Here is a 19430-nt window from a genome sequence, read left to right on the forward strand (position 1 = left end):
AAAAAAAAATTTTTTTTTTTTTTTTTTTTTTTTTTTTTTTTAAGGAAAACCCATAAAGCAACCCTGTAAAGGCCTTTATTTATTTATATATTTATTTATTTACTGCAACAATTCCGATATCCATTCAATGTGCGGCAACTCGAATTCTGACGCCTCCAACTCCGAGCTCCGTTCATTTCCCAGTCCGTCGCTGATCTCCTTCACCGGAATTTCCGAAACGCCGTCGTTCTTTCTCTCCACGGGATATTCAAGTGCGGCCAGCGCTGCACGCGCCACGGGAGCATCAAAATGAAGCTTGAGTTTGGTCTCAGGGCGGAGCTCCTCCGGCGAGTGAGCAAAAAAGCAAACTTTGCGTTGGCAAAACCTGCCCGCATTACAGGCCCGGGTTCGGTACCGGGTCGGGTGGAGCCAGAACTCGAAAACCCCATGAGCAAATTCACAAAAATCCCCCTTTGGGCAGCTGCCCGTCCGAAAGGCAGGGCAAGCCACAGCAGAGTAGTTAAACCGCCGTGGGTCACGGCGTTGCGCCTTCTCGCCACGGTGGGCATAAGGACATTCCGTCCAATCATGGCTGCGGGATTTCGGACACCGTTGGATCTTGAAAGCGTACATCCGAAACTCGTCGGAGTTGAACAGCGCCGTGTCATCGGTTTGTGGCGTTAAGCGAGTGTTCCTGTAAGCGAATTCCGGCAGCGCCACGGCGGTGAATTCATGACCGTACACGTCATTGATGCCGAAAACAAACCCTTGTAACATTTTTTTTTCTTTTTTTTTTCTTTATGAAAATTAAAAAATTAAATATACAAATTACAACGACAGCTTTTTTCTTCGATCAAGACATGTTTTTATATCCTGAGAGAAGAACAAATGTGTTAAAAAGAGTGAAACTTTGGGGGAAAATTAAAAATAAAAAAAGAAAAAAAGAAAAAAAATATTAAATGTGTTACCTGAGAGAGAGAGAGAGAGAGAAGGGGTTGAGGAAGAGGAGAGAGAAACGCCATTGTTGGGAAAAGGAGAGAGGTTGAGAGGTCCAAAGGGAATAAACGAAGCTCACTGCAAAATGTTGGATTAGAGTGGCTTCATTTATAGAACAAACACAACAGGGTTTTACATGCTTTTTTTGTTTTCTTTTTTCTTTTTCCTTTTTTTTCTTCTCTTCAATAAAACAAAAAAAAATAATAATAATAATAATAATTTTTTTTTATTTCGTGTTTAACAAAATAATAATAATAATAATAATAATTTTTTTAAATAAATCCATGAACAATAAAAAAAATTGTCATTTCATTTAGTGTTTATATGAATTAAAATAGAATAAATTCTGATAAAATAATTTAATTTTAAAATGTTTAAAAGAAGATTACCTCTTTGGGCTTTCCTTAAGGCTTTAAAACCGGTATGGTATGGCAAGATTTCCACACCTAGGAGTGGATTTGGGCGGTTACATATGGTATCAAAGCTAGATACTGAACCATGTGTCAACCTTCTCGCTGTTCTCCAAAGGGATAGACTCAAGGCGACGTGCCAGTAACATAGGGGGTGGATTTGGTGGGGGTTTCACATCAATTGGAGAAAGGAGTGAGTGCCAGCAAGGACGCTGGTTCTTGAAGGGGGTGGGAAGGTTTCCACACTTTTATAAATGGTGTTTTGTTCTACTCCTCAACCAATGTAGAACCATGGGTAATTTAAGCATTTTTGTGTTTCGGGATGTGGAGTTAAAAAGTAACCATGGTGGTGGGTTAATTTGTTGATGAGAGAGAAAGGGAGAGAGAGAGAGGAAAATTGATGGAGATGCATGGAAGCCATTGGAGAGGCTCAAACACTTGCCTCATTGTGAAGCCACTTGTGGCATTTGCAACACATTATGGTAGCCATCTGTTTCTCTCAAACCTACTCTTTCTTTCATTTTATTTAGACCACTTCTCATATTTAAACAAAAATATTACCTTAACAAAGATGAATATTACTGTAAAAAAAATATGATAAAACAAAATTGTTATCGAATGACTAGTCGAACCATTTGAGAAATTAGCTATTGTTCGTTTTTTTCTTAAATTTTCTTTTAGAACTCAAGTTTTCGAGTGTAAAATGTGCTCTATATGTGTCGAACATAGACACGTACGGTTTAAAACAAAGAAAATGTTACAATAAAATTATAGTTCAATAAATAAAATATCAATAATTATAAAAAAAATAAAATAAATTTTTAATAAATTTAGAATTACTCCTCGGTATTAATATTTTTTATTGAAAAAATAATATAGATATAAGAGATATTCCTAAGTTGAATTGGGTTAAGAACCACGGTCCAATCGTTAGACTTATAAAAAATTAACCTTTACTAAACAATGAACTCAACCCAACCTAATCGATTGGGTTGGTTCACTTGTTCAAGTTCTGCAACTCAATTTTTTTTTATAATTATTTGTTAAGAGTTGTCAAAAAAAAAAAAAAACAATAAATTCGAAATAGTTCATTTCAACTCATTTCATAAAAACATATTTAGATGTTTTATTGGGGCAAAATTAAAATTTTAAATCTTAAAGAAAAAAAAAGTTAAACTTGTAAAATAATATATTGATCTATTTAATATATTATTATATCAATAAATGTTTTTTTTTTTTTTTTGAGGAGAAATAAAGAGGCTTATTCATTTATTTGGGCATCGAAAATGATTAATAATAATAATTAAAAAAAATGCAAAAACGGATGCGTAAAAGCAGTTTACGTTAAAGCTCATTATTTTATATATATGTTTCTTTCTGAACTTTGTTGAAAAGTGTCCCTTTAAATAGGCAAGCGTTTCTTTATTGTTTAGATAAAACCAAAATAATTAAAAATAATAATCATAATAATAATAAAAGATTATGACAAAACCAATAATAAAAAAAATAATAATCTTCAACAAACATATAGTGACGTTTGTTAGAAGAAAAAATATCGTCATAAAAAATATTATTTTTGTAAGCTCGTGTAATTGTAAGTGAGATGACGAGAGGGAAAAAAGAAAAACAAAAACGAAAAGAGAAATAATTCGGTAATTTGATCGTACTATTTATAACGATACCGTTAATGCAAGGCGACAAAATGACTTTGTTTAACGGTATTGACAAGATGATTTTGCTTGGGGTAGCACGTGCAATGTAGTTAAACCGGTTCGGTTACCATCTTCAACCAACTTTTTTTTTTTTTATTAAAGATGAAGAATGTCGGTATGCAAGTTAGATCTGCAAAGAAAAATAATCATACGGTTGACGAAATAAATTTCGAGATCTTTTCACTTTTGTGTGTACGACGGTCAAATTGTTTATACTTTAAACCTAACATGCTAATATCTGTTACCAAAAGATATTTATTTAGATCCTATTTGATAACCATTCGATTTTTATAAAATTAAGCTTTCTTAGTTTAACTTGATTAAAGATGTGGAGATCGAACCATCGACCTTTGAAATGATAATTGATAGATTCATTTACAAAGCTATGATCGAGTTCCGTGAATTTATAATTAAATTTTTCGTATGTATATATATATATATATATATATATATATATATATATATATATATATATATTTTGCACTCTTCGATCGAGCCTAAAAGCATATTTTTATAAATTCTAAGTCAAAAATAGACAAAATAACACGCCGTAAAAATGAAATTTTTTATAATCTAAAGAACGAATATCTGAAAGAAAACTGACGTTGTTCTATAAATTTGTAAGGTTTCTTTCTTTTCCACAAAATGCCAAACTAAACATAATTTTGGTAACTTTTTTCCCTCTCCCACAAGTTTTACTTTTAAAAAGTGGTAAGTTGCATCACATGTTATCACTCGCTCTATGACTCGTTTAAATTGCATGTATTATTATTAATGATATTATTATTTTGTATTTGGTGGGCAGTGTACTTGAATATCTAAATTCTAGATCGATTGTGTATTGTTAGATGATGAAAGTCCCACATCGCCTAATTTAGGAAATGATTATGGGTTTATAATTAAATAATACTCTCTTCATTGGCATGAGGCCTTTTGGAAAAACCCAAGCCATGAGAGCTTAGGCTCAAAATGGACAATATCATACTATTGTGGAGAGTCGTGTTCATCTAACATGGTATTAGAGTGCTACTCTAAACTTAGTTGTGCCCAATAGATTGGTAAATCCTCAAATGTCGAAACCAAAATGAGCCACAAAGAACAAACGAAACCAGCTAAAGCCAATCACGACCAAATTAAGTTTCGTGAAATCGAGTCTGGCAAACCGACCCAAATCAACAAAGGAATAATAATAACAAATAGATAAAGGGGCAAAACGGTCAATGTAGCATAGAATTACAACACAGACAAATGCAATGAACAAAGCTCTTTCACCAATAAGCTCGACTTTCAGAATGGAAACTAAAAAAATTTGATTGCTCTCAGCTTTTAGGATCAGAAGCTTCATTATGTATTCTTTCAAGAATAATGTTACAACAGTTCATGGAGTTCGCATCAAGTAGACCATGGTTCCACAACTTGATCATTAACAATCTCCAGCACCTGCCAACCCCACAGACATATGTTCAAACATAAACACGACGATCACACGTCAACAGGTTTGTTGGTATAGAGTTTAGAGTTTAAACGAAAACAGGATTTCAATAATTCAAATTATTCTCCATTTCATATAACAGAGAACACGTTATAAGATTCACACAACGCCATATGTTGTCATTAGCTGACATGATTGTGCATGTAACCGTTCATGCTCACCGCTAGCAGATATTGTTCTCTTTGAACTTTCCATTACAAGCTTCCCCTTAAGGTTTTAAAACGCGTACACTAGGGAGAGACTTTCACACCCTTATAAGGAATGTTTTGTTTCCCTCTCTAATCGATGTGGGATCTCACAATCCACTTTCTTTGGGGGCCAGCGTCCTCACTGGCATACCGCCTGGTGTCTAGCTCTGATACCATTTGTAACCGCTCAAGCCCACGACTAACAAATATTGTCTTCAAGGTTTTAAAACGCATCCACTACGAAGAGGTTTCCACACCTTATAAGAAATGCATCGTTCCCCTCTCCAACCGATGTGGGATCTCACAGTACAATTCACGACATTCTCCTCGAGAAAGAGGACTGGAAAAAAAGGTAGTCCAATAACATCTCCAGACACGGTAACCTTCATCATCGGTATTCATTCTTAAAGGATTTTCATACAGAAAAATCGGAAAAGTCGAAGAAATGATGGTTCACGACAACATAAAGAGATGAGAAACTACCATAGTAGAGATGGAGTTTTGACAAGGTTTGGTCCATGTAACTTTGAAAATGCCTCACAAGCCCAGGGGATATGGCCATCTGCCAGCACCTTAAGAACAGATACACTGTTTTCAGATAACACTATGTTTGAACATTTCATCCATCAACACTATTTAAATAGATACTAACAGTGAAAGCAAAGAAAAGTATTCGTTGAATTACCGTTGCTTCCTAACGAACGAGTTCCACATATGCATAATTTGCTTCTCGTCCTTGGTTACATCGACAAAATCATCGAGCATCTACATAAATGCAAAATCCATTAACAAGCAAAGGTAGGGATCTCGGGAAAACTATAACAGATTTAACTAACAATGTCGAGCATGACGACAACGAATGATCCTATGAAACTGAAAACAAAAATACAAGAGAATACAGAAGAAGACCACATTGTCACCCTTGCACTATCGCCCTCACCGACTCTCCACAACTCCCTCCCTATTGATCCACTAATCGACAACTGGTCTCGAGTTCATTTTAACATGTCCATACAATGTCGAGTACCCAGAATCAATGGGTCAAGAAATCATATTACACTGCTATCATTGAGCAAGATATTACTAGACATTAATGGTCAGACGCCTCAAGTGAAAGAAAAGCAAGCAATATAAAAGGACCTCATGGGAGAGAATCACATCATTACAAGGCTACAAACCCCTATTAGCTATCAGATGTAATCAAAACTTCAAAGCTTACCCTCCTATCCTCAAGATCTGCAACATCATCATCGACTTCATCTTCGCTATCTCGATCTGATAACACTTGTTCTAATGCCATTGGCTTCAAATACATCATTAAATATTGAGAAAGAAATAACTAAACTAAAAATGCATCAATAATATAACAAAATAAGGATCTAAAAGAGAGAAGAATTTTGAACGGACTATAACAACACAAGATGTGCCAACTCATAGCACTTGATATAAAATGAACACCCAAGACTCGAATGCCCAATGGTCATCGAAGATACAAACGACTGGCTAAACTATGTCAGCAAACAACATCACCAGTGAAGACATTAACGAAAGATGAAAGCTCAAACAACAACCTCCGGCGAGGATATCGACCGTGAATATTTGCACATAAATATTCCTACATAACAGAAATTCCAACACGCTGGCACCTGAGTGTACATTATCCAAGGCATGTTAGCACAACACACTTCTCCTATTCAAACACCACGGTTTGAAACCAAGCTCTCCTCATATAGGACGATTGAGGTGAACTCAAAAGCAAGTACAACCTTGTTTTTTTTCTAAATCACCAGCACACTTGTTACTAACGATTTGAGCATATGAGTAAAGGAGGGGTACATGAATGAACCAAGACCACATCTGAATGAGAGCGACCTTGAGGATAGGATGACTAAGAAAGGCTTAAAAAGGAAATGAAAGTTACTACCTATACCAACAGGGTGCACTTTTTTTTTCAGTGACTCAATCGTAGGAACTCTATAGTTGAGCATGCTTTACTTTGAGCAATTCTATGTTGGGTGACCTCCTAGGAATTTTCCTAGGACGCATGTGAGGAGTGAGGAAACAGCATGCTAGAAGGACTGTGTTGGTGTGTGGATAGTTTTCACTCTTAAGAAGCAAGAAGTAGGTAACGTAACCATGCTATAGGGGATGCCAAGGTCATCAGGCGTCGAATCTGGATTCCAAATCCTGGGCATAGGCGTTACAAATGGACTCAGAGCAGTACCTCTCCTAGTAAGATGCAATTCGTTGATGAACTAAAGCGGAAGCTATTGGGCATGTGACACTCGAGTAAAGGAGGGTACATGAATGAACCGAGACTACATCCGAATGAGAGCAATCATGAGGATAAGATGACTAAGACAAACTTAAAAAGAAAATGAAAGTTACTACTTGTATCAACAAGGTGCACGTTCCTTTTCGGTGGTTCAATCATAGGAACTCCGTAGTTCAACGTGCCTTAATTGGCCGTTACAATAAAGTATTTAAAATATAATAAAAAGGTATAGGATTTAGATGTTGTCTAGAAATGAGGATTTTCTAGGCATATTTATTATCAGAATTGGAAGTACAAAACTAACAAAGGAATACAAAAATGGAAGAAAAAGTGACACAAAATACAGATGAATAAATAAAACCACCCGTCTGTTAAGCACCAAGCAAATTTTATCAATCGACATGAAGATAAAAAGAATTCACCTGAGCTCTGTGGGAATGAAAGAACTGTCTCTTCCTTAAGAGGGTACAGCTAAAAGATAATGAAAACGGAGATAAAATCAGGTTAAAGTTCATATCTTCTAACTACAGAACAAACATCCGAAAAAATAAGTTATTTAAACAAGTATTTGTTCTAAACAGAAATAGAATAAATACCAATCATACACAACTTCGTGGGATAACAATGCTCTTAGTCAGCAACAGAAAATTGACGTCAGAAGAACGTTGATTTGACAAGAGTAACCTAAACGGCAAGATCATAATGATAAAAAATACTAGACATCGAAGCCCATAAGGAGACATTAAACCTCAATACCTCCCAAATCTTCTCCACCTGGTCTCTCGACCTCTCTAAGAACTCTAACCTTCTCACAATTCAAGTACCCCACAGAAATGCAAAGAAACTCCCTTGCCATAGCACTTTTCTCTTCTCCTTAAATGGAGGGTTCCAACGCACCTCCCCCTCCGAGACCTCCCTCCCTATGGCTCAAGCTGTTGAAGATTGTTGGGAGGAAGTCCCACATAGGCTAATTTAGAGAATGATCATGGATTTATAAGTAAGGGATACGTCTCCATTGGTACGAGGCCTTTTGGAAAGTCCAAAAGTAAGGCCATGAGAGCTTATGCTCAATGTGGACAATATCATATCATTGTGGAGAGTCATGATTCCTAACACAAACCCACTTATTTTACAAGTTTAAGCGGTGACAATTGGCTTTGACATGAAAAAAATTCAATAAAACAATTAAAATCTTAAGATCTACTATAAAAAAATTAAGATCTCCTCGTTGAATTCAAGTCTTTCATCTTAAGTAAACCGTAGGTTAAGCAAGAGTTCAACTTAAATGCAACAGCTACACAGAAAGTAATCATCTTTAATGCTTTCATCACAATGGAAACTCAACATAATTTAAAATGAATCTTAATAGGACTTGCATAATGACAAAATATTTGTAGTGATGGAAAGAGACATGGAAAACATACTGTCTCGGGTCTGCACGTTCAATCGACAATTTTCTTGTCTTGGCAAATTGAAGCATAATTGGCGCAATATGGTGCCCTGATATTGATTGTATGCAGTCAGGATCATTGGATGAATGCAGAGTGGTACTTAAAAAACCTGCAATATTAATGTGATTTGTAACATAATCTAGAAATATTAAAACATGGATGCTAGCATTCAGTGGTGATATTCTCACCTGATATTTGAGCCTTTTCACCTTTGCTAGATTGAGCATCTGAAACAAGAAGGTGGTTGCTCAATAATGATATCTGTACAAGAAGGAACTATATAAAATCAAGTGCCAGAGGTGGCAAAGCAAAATAAACTCACTCCAGAGCCCTCTTTCAATATCATGACATCTAAGCAACATAATAATATTTCAGCTTGATACAAAGAATTATCAGAGGGTATTATTAAAAAAAATCTGAAAGACAGTTTCAAACAATAATAAGTAAGCAGTTTATCCTGCCAAGGGAACATTCATTTAGGCATGCGTAAAATCTAGTCTGGCCATTAAAGAATAGCTGATACAAAAGCCAAGGGCTCAGGGTTCAAAAGCTCCAAAGATGCATATAAAATAGGCTCACTTCCCATTTCTATTTTTCCCCCTTTTCTCCGATACTCTCTCAGAACCCGTTCTTCCATTTCACAATCTCTAAAACCGCCCACTTCTTCTTCCCTTCTTTTCCAATTCCACTTACAAATTCATCTTCCTTATTTCCCTCATGGAATGTACTTTCGGATGTTATGGTCATTCTGTGATCGGTGAAGATGTGAAGTACTAGTAAATTTAGAAGTCGGTATACAAATGGGATCACCAAGGATGACGACGGAATGATGAACTGACATTTTACATGCGAGGATTATATGTTTATAATCTTATTTGTTGGGCTTGTCGAGGAATAAATGAATTTGAGGTGTTATATCATGCTATGGAAAGTAAAGAGGATTCCATGTTCCATCACAGAATTCCCTTGATGACAATGGTGTGGTCCCAACTCATAGACAAGGCAAATAGGTCATAAAACTCAATTAAAATTACAAAAGAAAAAAAATCACGGAGGAGAGAAAATATCGAAGAAGTACATACCATCCGCCTTGTTCGATAATGTAGACTCTACAACAAAAGGATGCGTGTGCCTTGCACTTTGAACTGCGCTCTTAACCTTTTTGCTTCTGAGAGGCCTTGAGCTGAAAACGCATGTTAAGAGGTATAAGTTTCTTGTTAATATCAAGGAGTTCAGAAGCATAAATTAAAATGATATTCAAAATTTCTGAGTAGACATGACTTACCAGAAGAAGAATGTCTGCTGCTTTGGATCAATGCCATATGCGATGATCTAATAGAAGATGAACTCGTGTCATTGCCAAGACTATGCCCAAATAACAAGACCTTATCTAAATACTAAAGACCCTTTTTCACATAGTAGATTATTGTTAACCTGAAACATTGTCCCTGTTAAAAAGGTGCTCCGTGGTCCTTCCAACAATAGAATACAACAACTGTGGCATTTTTAGCATCAGATTCAGTTATTGTCACTAATTTTTTAATGAGGAAACAGACTTTTCATTGATAGGATTCAGTTAATGTCCTAGCCACTGAAAAGATAGAAGCTTTTACTTGAGACAACAAACATACATGTTTGCACAATATTTTAACTTCATCTTTCTAAAATATCTCAAAGCGAGGATAGTAAATATAGACCCCTGTAGTAATAGACCAAGTCCACCGCTAGCAGATATTGGCCTCTATGGGCTTTCCATTTCGGGCTTCCCCTCAAAGTTTTTAAAACACGTATGCTAGGGAGAGGTTTCCACATTACTTGGGCGGTTACAACACCCCTATAAAGTAAATGAAGAAAATGAAGAAGGAAGTAGAGAAGTCCTGGGGAAAATAAACGTTATATAGAAGAACTGACGTATGCATGGTGGTAACAGAAGTACCATAGTAATACATGTGAAACTATTCCTACCTCAGACCTCCAAACATCGGTCTTCGTGGAAACATTTACAGCTTGATACTCCTCAGTTACCTACGAAAACATGATCAAATCGATGTTTGCTCAACGAAAAATAGATGACTTAAAATAACTTGATCCTAAAAAAAATTACTGACCCAGAATTCAAAGTTGAAGAGATCGTGTAATGATAACAAGTGACATCTCAAGCCCTGAAAAAGAGAGAGAATAAGTTCTTAACATTTTACTTTCACTTTAATAGTTCTGCCATGTACAGCCTCACATTCATAGCAAGAGATGAATCAAGGAAAATTACCTTAAAGCTTGCACATTTAACCAAGCAAAATGGACAGGAAAAGTCTTCAGTTACTGCAAGTAAAAGCTCAATATGAACAAAGCAGGGAGTCAAAACGAGCAGCATAAACAGAGGATGGAAAGGAATCAAGAGACGATTGAGAGAAAGAGAAATACAACACCTTCAGTTTTCTGCAATCTATTGTTGTAGTACCTATAGTTGAAAATAACGTTTCCAGCCCTCAACCTGAAACGATAAAGAACAAGCAAACAATGTAATGCATACATTCTTGAAACATACAACCATTTTGAATTATTCTTTCATCAGGAGCAAAGTGAAATTCATAGTTAAAAAATAGTAAGGAAACTCTAAGATCCCACTTGGGGAGGAGAGCGAAACACCCTTTATAAGGGTGTGGAAACCTCTCCCTAACAGACACGTTTTAAAAACTTTGAGGGAAAGCCTGAAAGGGAAAGCTCAAAGAGGATAATATCTACTAGCGGTGGGCCTGGGCCGTTACAAATGGTATCAGAGCCAGACACTGGGCGATGTGCCAGCGAGGAGGAGGTTCCCCGAATGGTAGTAGACACGAGGTGGTGTGCCAGTAAGGATGTTGGACTCCGAAGGGGGGTGGATTTGGTGGTGTTCCCACATCGATTGGGGAGGAGAACGGAACACCCTTTATAAGGGTGTGGAAACCTCTCCCTAGCAGACACATTTCAAAAACCTTGAGGGGAAGCGCGAAAGGGAAAGTCCAAAGAGAACAATATCTGCTAGCGGTGGACCTAGGCCGTTACAGAAACAACCTAATTTTCAAAAACATAAAACTAAAAACAAAATTGTTTTCAAACAGCCTTAAACTACAATCATGTTTATATAAAAAAAAACAAAAATAACAAAATAAAACAGAGAAAGAGAGAGAGAATAACCGAATCATGTGAGATAGTGATGAGGAGGGTATTTCGCTGAACGTGTAAGAATCATATGGAGATTTGCCCCTAGCACCGAACTCTTCTGCAGAAATTGTGACCTGTACTTGCTGTGTATGCTTTTGAGACCCAAAAATTAAAAAAAGAAATAAAGAACAAGAAAGGCAAAGGTAAGTGAAACTCTGGGGGATGGAAAAAAATGATACTTGATACCACAAGTAGAACAAAATAAAATAGACAACGGACCATAGAATCAGAATTATATGGAATTTGAAATCCTACACACTTCTCTCCATCCAAGCAACTTATCTGCAAAAATAAAAACTAATATCAATGGCGAGATCGTAAATAAGAGATTCGACTGTCATCACCAGCTAAACATAAATAAGAAGAAAGTAATGAAATGACATCAGAATAGTTTTTAGTGAAAAAAAAAAAAGAAGCATTTGACCGAAACCTTCACAACACAGGAGTGCATATCAACAGTTGACATTATCTCAGCCCTCTGTCCAAGACCAAAATTTGAAGAATTCTGCCACGAAATGTAAAGTGATTCCAGAGGTATCTTGCCCCATAAGCAGTAACCTGCAATCGCTACCTCCAAGATAAGCAATTGTAACAATTCCTAACCCTTATACCGACGACATGATATGAACCAAGGCATCAATCATGCAATATAAATTTTAATGAACATGTGAAGAAAATGTTGTTCAAATTATCGCAAGATGTTGCAATTCATGTCACATCAAAGAAAAATCAAACTTCATTTATTCTTAGATGGTTACAAATTTTGGGTGGATAATAATTTAGAATTATGGTATTTCATTAATGTATTTTAAGACTTTTTATTTACTTTAACTTTCCTTTCTCGCTAAAAGAAGGACGAAGAAAGAACTCCTCGATCATCTATCTGATGTCACGTTATCTAGCTATAACAAAACCAAACTCGTCAAATATACAAGTCCACGCAACGTAAGTGTAGCATCCCATTTTTCTCATACTCTTTTTGGTATAACTCATTACCAAATTACTTTAACTTTGAGCCCAATAAGAAGCCAAATTTTATCTCTACCAACAAACAATGGATTATATTTTGACGTGCGAAATCAAAATAAAGACGTGGAATCATATTAGACAAAAAAATCCATAATAGAAGCAACTCGATGGAGGATAAGGTACCTGGAACAGATGCCATGTATGAACGCCCATCAACTGAATCTACTCCGGAAGAAGTATTTGCAAATCCAACTGCAAGAAGCAGCATACAGACCAAATATAACATATTTCGTTGTATAAATTCGGCCACCAGTAAAAGTTAAGTGTGAAGGCCTACCACAGCTAACAAATAATATAGCAAGTGATCCAGATTTTGCCTCTACAGCTAGCTTGTTAATTTCAGGGAGGATGAAATTAGCTATAACTTGAGAATTGCATTCCACTCTGTTGATGCCATTTAAGAGGCAAGCGCGACTGAAGCGATATACACCAGAGAACTATTGGTTTAAAAAAGGAATGAAGAAAACTTATAATTAGATATCAAAACATACATTAGGATGCACAATAAGCCCTTCTTTAAAATGCAGAATACCCCCTAATAGTCAATTTGCATTCAAGATCAACCAGAGCTGAAACCAACCAAAATCATTCTTACCTCGGCAACTGAAATGTCAGAGACTAATCTTCCCAAGATGACATACATAGGAAACAAAGTCTGTGTCTGGCCACCCGCACTCGATGTCCTAGAGATTGAAATTGCCATCTGGATCCTACAGATAACAGATTCAAGATTCAGTACATAAGAAATTCCAGAATCCAATTATAGAAATGATCACCATTAAAGAAAGAGAGAATGTAATTGACAAGAAAGAACTTCCGAGAATGGAGGCATAGAACTTCAAATGGAAAACCAGCACAACCATTTAATGAGGGTAGCAAGAAAGACTTCATACTAAAATGAAATTTAAACAAGGTTCTTCGATGAAATTTTCTTCTTAAAAAAAAAAAAAAGAAATGTCATTAGCTACATAAAGTCCCTAAAAAAGCCCTGCTTCCTTCAATTTATCTTAATCTCGTGCTTCATAATATTAAATCTTTAGTACACAAATTCTTTGACATGTTGTGCACCTCAGCAAACTACGGCATGTGTCTTTTTTTTCTTTTTTGTTGGTGCATCACGTGCCTGCACTTCAAAAGACAATGGTGCCTCAATGTGCCTATGTGTGAGATCCCACGTCGGTTAGAGAGGGGAACGGAGCATTCCTTATAAAGGTGTGGAAACCCCTCCATGGTAGATGCATTTTAAAACCCTGAGGCTGACGGAGATATGTAACAAACTAAAACAAAAAATATCTACTAGCGGTGGGCTTGGGCTGCTACAAATGGTATTAGAGTCAGACACTGTGCGGTGTACCAGCGAGGATACTAGCCCCTCAAGGGGGGTGGATTGTGAGATCCCACATCGGTTGGAGAGGGGAACGAAACATTCCTTATAAGGGTGTGAAAACCTCTCCATGGTAGACGCATTTAAAACTGTGAGACTGACAACAGTACATAATGAGCGAAAACGGACAATATCTACTAGTGGTGGACTTGGGCTCAACACTATGAACTTAAAAAAGCATTGATATAAGGTCTAACTCCTTTTTTTCACTCTCTATATTATAATTTTCACATATTAGTGAAAGGTCTCTTTTCTTAACCAAAAAAATATCAGTGAACATGAAAATAGCGAAAATGATATCTAAATGATATTAGTCTAACGATTTCTGATATGAGTGCTAATTCTTTCGATGGTTGTTGTAGACAAATAGAAGCAAAATTAAAACCAATTACCTTCTCTTGTGTTTCGTCTCTATTTTGTACCTTAAACATCTTTGAAGAAATAAAGGCTACATATGAACAAAAAAATAAAGATTAGTAGCATATATGCCAAACAAAACAAGTATGACAACTGAAAATTATTTTCAGTCAAAAGTTTAGTCTGGATAAATGAACATGAGACAGATGGAACCACCATTTAAAACTATCCAAACTATCCATATTGATCACAAGTTGTTCTTATGAGTATTGCCTCATTATATTCATCATGTATTAACTCCATTTGGAGAGGAGAAAAATAGCTAAGCCATTGCATTACATTTCTAATAGCACGGCGCTGAAGAATGTTATAGAGTTCAACTGGCTTGCAGTAAAGTGAGAAGCTCTCTTCTGCAGCAATTTCCTCTTCTTCAGATAGATGAACACGAGAGTCTACACGACACATTTGATCTGCGTTTCTGGAACAGCTGGGAGAGAAACTAAGATTACCAATAGGCTATCAGTGAAAAAGTTGGTACAAGAGGAAAGAAGAACAAGAGCAGCCACCTAAAAAGTAGAGAATCAGAAATCATGGAGGAATGCAAAACGAAATTTACACTTCTCTCCAAGGCATATAAGCTTAGGCACAGAAGTTCTTTTCCCAAAATCACGACATAATAACTTCTTACACTAGCTCTCCCATATGTGTTAGTGTTTCAACCAGCAAGGAACTATGAAGCTACGTGGTTACATCCCGCCATAAGAAGTTCCTAACTTTTACAACTCATCTGATTCAAAGAAGTCGAAATATTTCTAAGATGGTATTATGTTAGAAACCACGGACTTCCACGATGGTTTTGAGCATAAGCTCTCATGGATTTGCTTTTGGTTTCCTCAAAAGCCCTCATATCAATGGAGATGTATTCCTTACTTATAAACCCATGATCATCCCCTTAATTAGTCAATGTGGAACCTCCCTCCCAACAATACTCAACAATCCTTCCCTCAAACAAAGTACACCATAGAGCCTCCCCTGAGGCATATGGAGCCCTCGAACAACCTTCCCTTAATCGAGACTCAATTCCCTATGGAGCCATCGAACAAAGTACACTATTTGTTCGACACTTTAGTCACTTTTAACTATACTTTCGAGGTTCACAACTTCTTTGTTCGACACTTGAGGATTCTATTGACACAGCTAAGTTAAGGGTATGGCTCTAATACCATGTTAGAAACTACAAACTTCCACAATAGTATGATGTTGTCCACTTTGAGCATAAGCTCTCATGGCTTTACTTTTGGTTTCCCCAAAAAGCCTCGTACCAATGGAGAAGTATTCCTTACTTATAAATTCATGATCATCCCATTAATTAGCCAATGTGGGACTCCTCCCAACAACCCTCAACATAATATCCTTTAAAAAAAACAAAAAATCAAAGCTACAAACAAATCTTTCTTCATTTACGTTTGGTTAGGGTGCTCAAGTTGAAAAGACTGGCGGAAATAAATAGCACATACGAAGTTTCACGAGCCACAAGAGGTATGCCAGGCATTCTTCAGCAATTCTAATTACAATCTCATGGCAACTATGGACTTACAAGGCTTGACGCCCCAACACATGCCCTTTACGCATCAGCAACAGAACACCGCAACCTTTTAAACGAACAAAAAATAAAATTAAAAAAAAAAAAAGACAGAGCCTCAACACCAATTCAAAGTATCACTGCGCAATAACAACAAGCGAAGCCCGATGGTTATTTCGCCAATAATGTCCACAAATTTGAGCTCAGATGAAAAAATGTGCAGAACTAAAACAGGAGGATCTAAAGCATTTTGGGCGTAGGAACTTCAATTTTACAATACGGGGAAAAACCCAGTTCTCAAACAATTCCACAAGCTCAGAATCCGCGGCAGAAAGCGCTTTAACAGCAAAATCAAACTTACAGACAAAAAATTAAGCTGAAGGTTGAAATGGAGGCGCATAAATGGGTAGAACAAGTGGAATTTTTCAAAGTTTAACATCGACGTGGTTCCATGATAGTAAAAGCCTACCTGCAGTAGCTCAGAGTCGTCACTATTGTTCCTGTGTCTGTTCGAGCAAAAAGAGAGAGCGACGGAGAAGATAGAAATTGGCTACTGCAATCAAAGATAATATTAAATTAGACACTCACCGTCGCGCGGGCAAAGCACATCTGCCACCGGAGCCCGCGAGTTCTCCCATTTTACTTTTGATTCCAAAAATACCCTCGTAATTTTCATTTTCTCTCAATAACAACCCCTGTTCTAATTTCAAATTAAAAATTCTAAATTACAAATTTTATATCTAAACTTTACAACCGTAATACTTTATCTAATTTTTTCAAATTTGAATTTTTATAAAATAAATTATGTATATTATTATATAGAAATTAATTAAATTCAAATTTAAAAATTAAGAGATTGTTCAACCAAAATTAAAAAATTTTAAACATATTATTTATTTTTTAATGTTTAAAAATATATTTTAAACAAAAATTAAAATCCTACTCTTTAATAATTTTAAATTTATAATTAAACCTTAAAAAAAATTGTTTGTTTAATTGAGTTTGTGAACTCTATTTTATTTTAATTTATATTAGCTAGCTTATTTATTTTGTGTTTATTTTTTAATTTGGTTTAAATTTGTTATCAGTTCTATTTATAAATTTAACAGCAAATAATTTAAAGGAAATAAATAAAATTAAAATTTTCAAAATAAATATATCTCATTCTCTGTAATTCGAGTTATTGTAAATAAGATAAAATAAAGTTAATTATGTATTTTTTATTTTATTTTTTTTATTGTTTTCAACCAGAACCAATTTATAAAAAGTATTGGAAAATTGTTTAATATAACTTTCTGTCAACTATATTCATATTAACACAAATTAATTATTATATTTTATATATCGTCAATGAAACCTATTTTTTATATATATTTTTAAAAATTATTTGAAAATACAAGTGACTATCACAATCTAAACCCCTACCACTAAATTATGTGGACAAATTCAAACTTCTTATCTTTTAGTGGAAATACATATTTAATTAATAGGATTAGGTCCGAACTCGATTATAAGTTTCGTAAGATATGTGTCAATAGCAAAAGAATGAATTCAGTTGTCGAAAAAAACCATGTGTCATTTCATTTGTAACTTTCTTTGTATGGTAGCATAATTAATTTATTTCTTAAAATTCAATTTTATCGAATCATAAAAGTAAAAGTTTAGCCATATCCATAATTGTCAGCTTCGAAATGAGATTTTAAAAGTGTAATTTTGGTAATATTAGTTGGAAAGACATTTCGATAATTCGATAACTACCAAATAAGCGTTTACGAGCATTAATTTTACAACCATATTTTTGCATGTATGCTAGATTGTTTTTCATACGTCTTATATTGAATATATTATATATATATACACACACACATATATACCCATCATATATACACCAAAAGTGTCATATTTAATTTTTAATTAAATAATAATAATGTCTACATAATACATAAATAATCTAGTATAATATTTTTGGACTAAAATATAGAAGAGGATAATTTGATGATTTAATTAATAAAGTTAATCTATTTAGTTTAATATTGATGATTTATAAGTCTGATGTTTAATTTTGTTTACAGTCAAATGAATATGTGACAAATATAATTTATGCTTGATTTTACTTTGATGACATTATTTTTTAATATTAATATTGAGAGTATCATGAAAAATCTTATTAGATAAAAGAAAAATTATAAATATATAATCGAATAATATCTTATTTCAAGGATATTCTGAATAAAACAAAAAAAAAAACTTTTTTTTTTCAAAATATATAATAGATACTATCTGTTATTGTCTTTAATTATTAAATATTTCGACCGTATAATTTTATTAAATTTAGTATTTTTGTTTATAAATGAGAAAAATAGATTAATTAAGAAATTTTAATTTGTTTTTCTTATAATTAATGGTGAAATACTTAATTACACCCTCGATTATTAAATGGAATAGTTTGTTTTTTACTAAATAAAGTAACGTGTTGCATAATTAGGTAAATAAAATATAATAATATATCAATTAAAATTTAATTGAGTAGATAAAATATTAATTACTATTTAAAAATTGGTAGTTGATTCCACCCTATATAATAAGCTACTTATTTGAATATTTGACCTTAAAACGAGTGATTGAAATAAATTTATTTCAACAAAAGAATATTTTATTTTTTAGAAAAGATTAATGATATTAAAAAAATTATAGTTCAACTTGGTAATTTCGTGGGACTCAGGTAGAGCTACCAAACTTGAATGCTTTGACTATTCTTTGTTAAAATATGTAATTTAAAATCAACATATTAATTTATTTTAAAAAATTATAAAATTTGGAGTGAAATTTTTTATGATAAAAAAATTAAGATAGATAAAATGTGCTAAAATTAAAAATGAGGCAAAAGACAATATTTTTAAAGATAAAATTATAAATATCCAAATAGAGGATTGAGAGAAAAAAAACTCATTAAAATCAGAGAAAATTTGGGGAAAAAATTAATGGATTCAAACATAATTGACTTTAAAATCACCTTTCAAATATGGAAAGATGAACTTTGACCAGAAAGAAATTAAAAACTAAAAAAAAACCTCACTTTCCGAGAAATTAAAGGAAAAAAAACTCAAAATTTAAATAATAATATAAAATGACAATTAAAGAAATGCACAGGAAAGTTCAAAATAAGGGAGTGACACGTGTAGAAATATGATTGGTTGAAAGGATCACCGTCTTTTAGGTAGGAGAAAAACGTAATTTCAGGGGAAGAAAAAGGGAGGAAATGGTAATATGACATCGTGCTATTGCAGTAATGGAAATCGAAGGGCTATTTATACAATGAGGAGCAAAATTCAAATCACAAACTGGAAAAAAAAAAAAAAAAAAAAAAAAAAAAA

General features: G+C 34.3%; 2 protein-coding genes across 15 annotated transcripts; both read right to left on the reverse strand.

Annotated features, from left to right (window-relative positions):
* Positions 1-50: 50 nt before the first annotated feature.
* Positions 51-8267, reverse strand: LOC111430684 (zinc finger CCCH domain-containing protein 54). Its single transcript, XM_023067047.1, has 2 exons — positions 8257-8267; positions 51-852 (listed from the first exon to the last, which is right to left on the reverse strand). Exon 2 carries the CDS (start codon positions 754-756, stop codon positions 100-102), a length of 657 nt encoding a protein of 218 aa, XP_022922815.1. The 5' UTR covers positions 757-852; positions 8257-8267; the 3' UTR covers positions 51-99.
* Positions 4211-16710, reverse strand: LOC111430681 (polycomb group protein EMBRYONIC FLOWER 2-like). Of its 14 annotated transcripts, none has more exons than XM_023067032.1 (23): positions 16526-16709; positions 16072-16126; positions 14814-14973; positions 14510-14565; positions 13329-13443; positions 13011-13170; positions 12857-12925; positions 12135-12271; positions 11924-11986; positions 11678-11796; positions 10930-10994; positions 10770-10822; positions 10612-10665; positions 10469-10528; positions 9789-9835; positions 9586-9686; positions 8692-8730; positions 8477-8612; positions 7475-7523; positions 5997-6080; positions 5463-5542; positions 5261-5365; positions 4211-4537 (listed from the first exon to the last, which is right to left on the reverse strand). In XM_023067032.1, the coding sequence occupies exons 2-23, from the start codon at positions 16104-16106 to the stop codon at positions 4417-4419; spliced, it is 1908 nt and encodes a 635-aa protein (XP_022922800.1). In that variant the 5' UTR covers positions 16107-16126; positions 16526-16709; the 3' UTR covers positions 4211-4416. The 14 variants fall into 14 exon arrangements, with proteins under 14 accessions (XP_022922800.1, XP_022922804.1, XP_022922808.1 ...); XM_023067036.1 differs by having other exon boundaries at positions 14814-14961; positions 16526-16708; XM_023067040.1 differs by having other exon boundaries at positions 12135-12262; positions 14814-14961; positions 15992-16126; positions 16526-16708.
* Positions 16711-19430: the final 2720 nt, after the last annotated feature.

This window comes from Cucurbita moschata, unplaced genomic scaffold, assembly GCF_002738365.1.
Source record: "Cucurbita moschata cultivar Rifu unplaced genomic scaffold, Cmos_1.0 Cmo_Scf00034, whole genome shotgun sequence".
Taxonomy (NCBI): domain Eukaryota; kingdom Viridiplantae; phylum Streptophyta; class Magnoliopsida; order Cucurbitales; family Cucurbitaceae; genus Cucurbita; species Cucurbita moschata.

What these genes read in the sequence shown, in the direction of transcription:
- LOC111430684 (XM_023067047.1), bottom strand. Translation starts at nt 756, where the DNA reads ATGTTACAAGGGTTTGTTTTCGGCATCAATGACGTGTACGGTCATGAA.
- LOC111430681 (XM_023067032.1), bottom strand. Translation starts at nt 16,106, where the DNA reads ATGCGTAAAGGGCATGTGTTGGGGCGTCAAGCCTT. An exon ending in TAGATTGCAGAAAACTGAAG is followed by an intron (nt 10,823 to 10,929) that starts GTGTTGTATTTC and finishes TTTTACTTGCAG; the next exon opens with TAACTGAAGACTTTTCCTGT. An exon ending in TCGTTCGTTAGGAAGCAACG is followed by an intron (nt 5,366 to 5,462) that starts GTAATTCAACGA and finishes ATCTGAAAACAG; the next exon opens with TGTATCTGTTCTTAAGGTGC.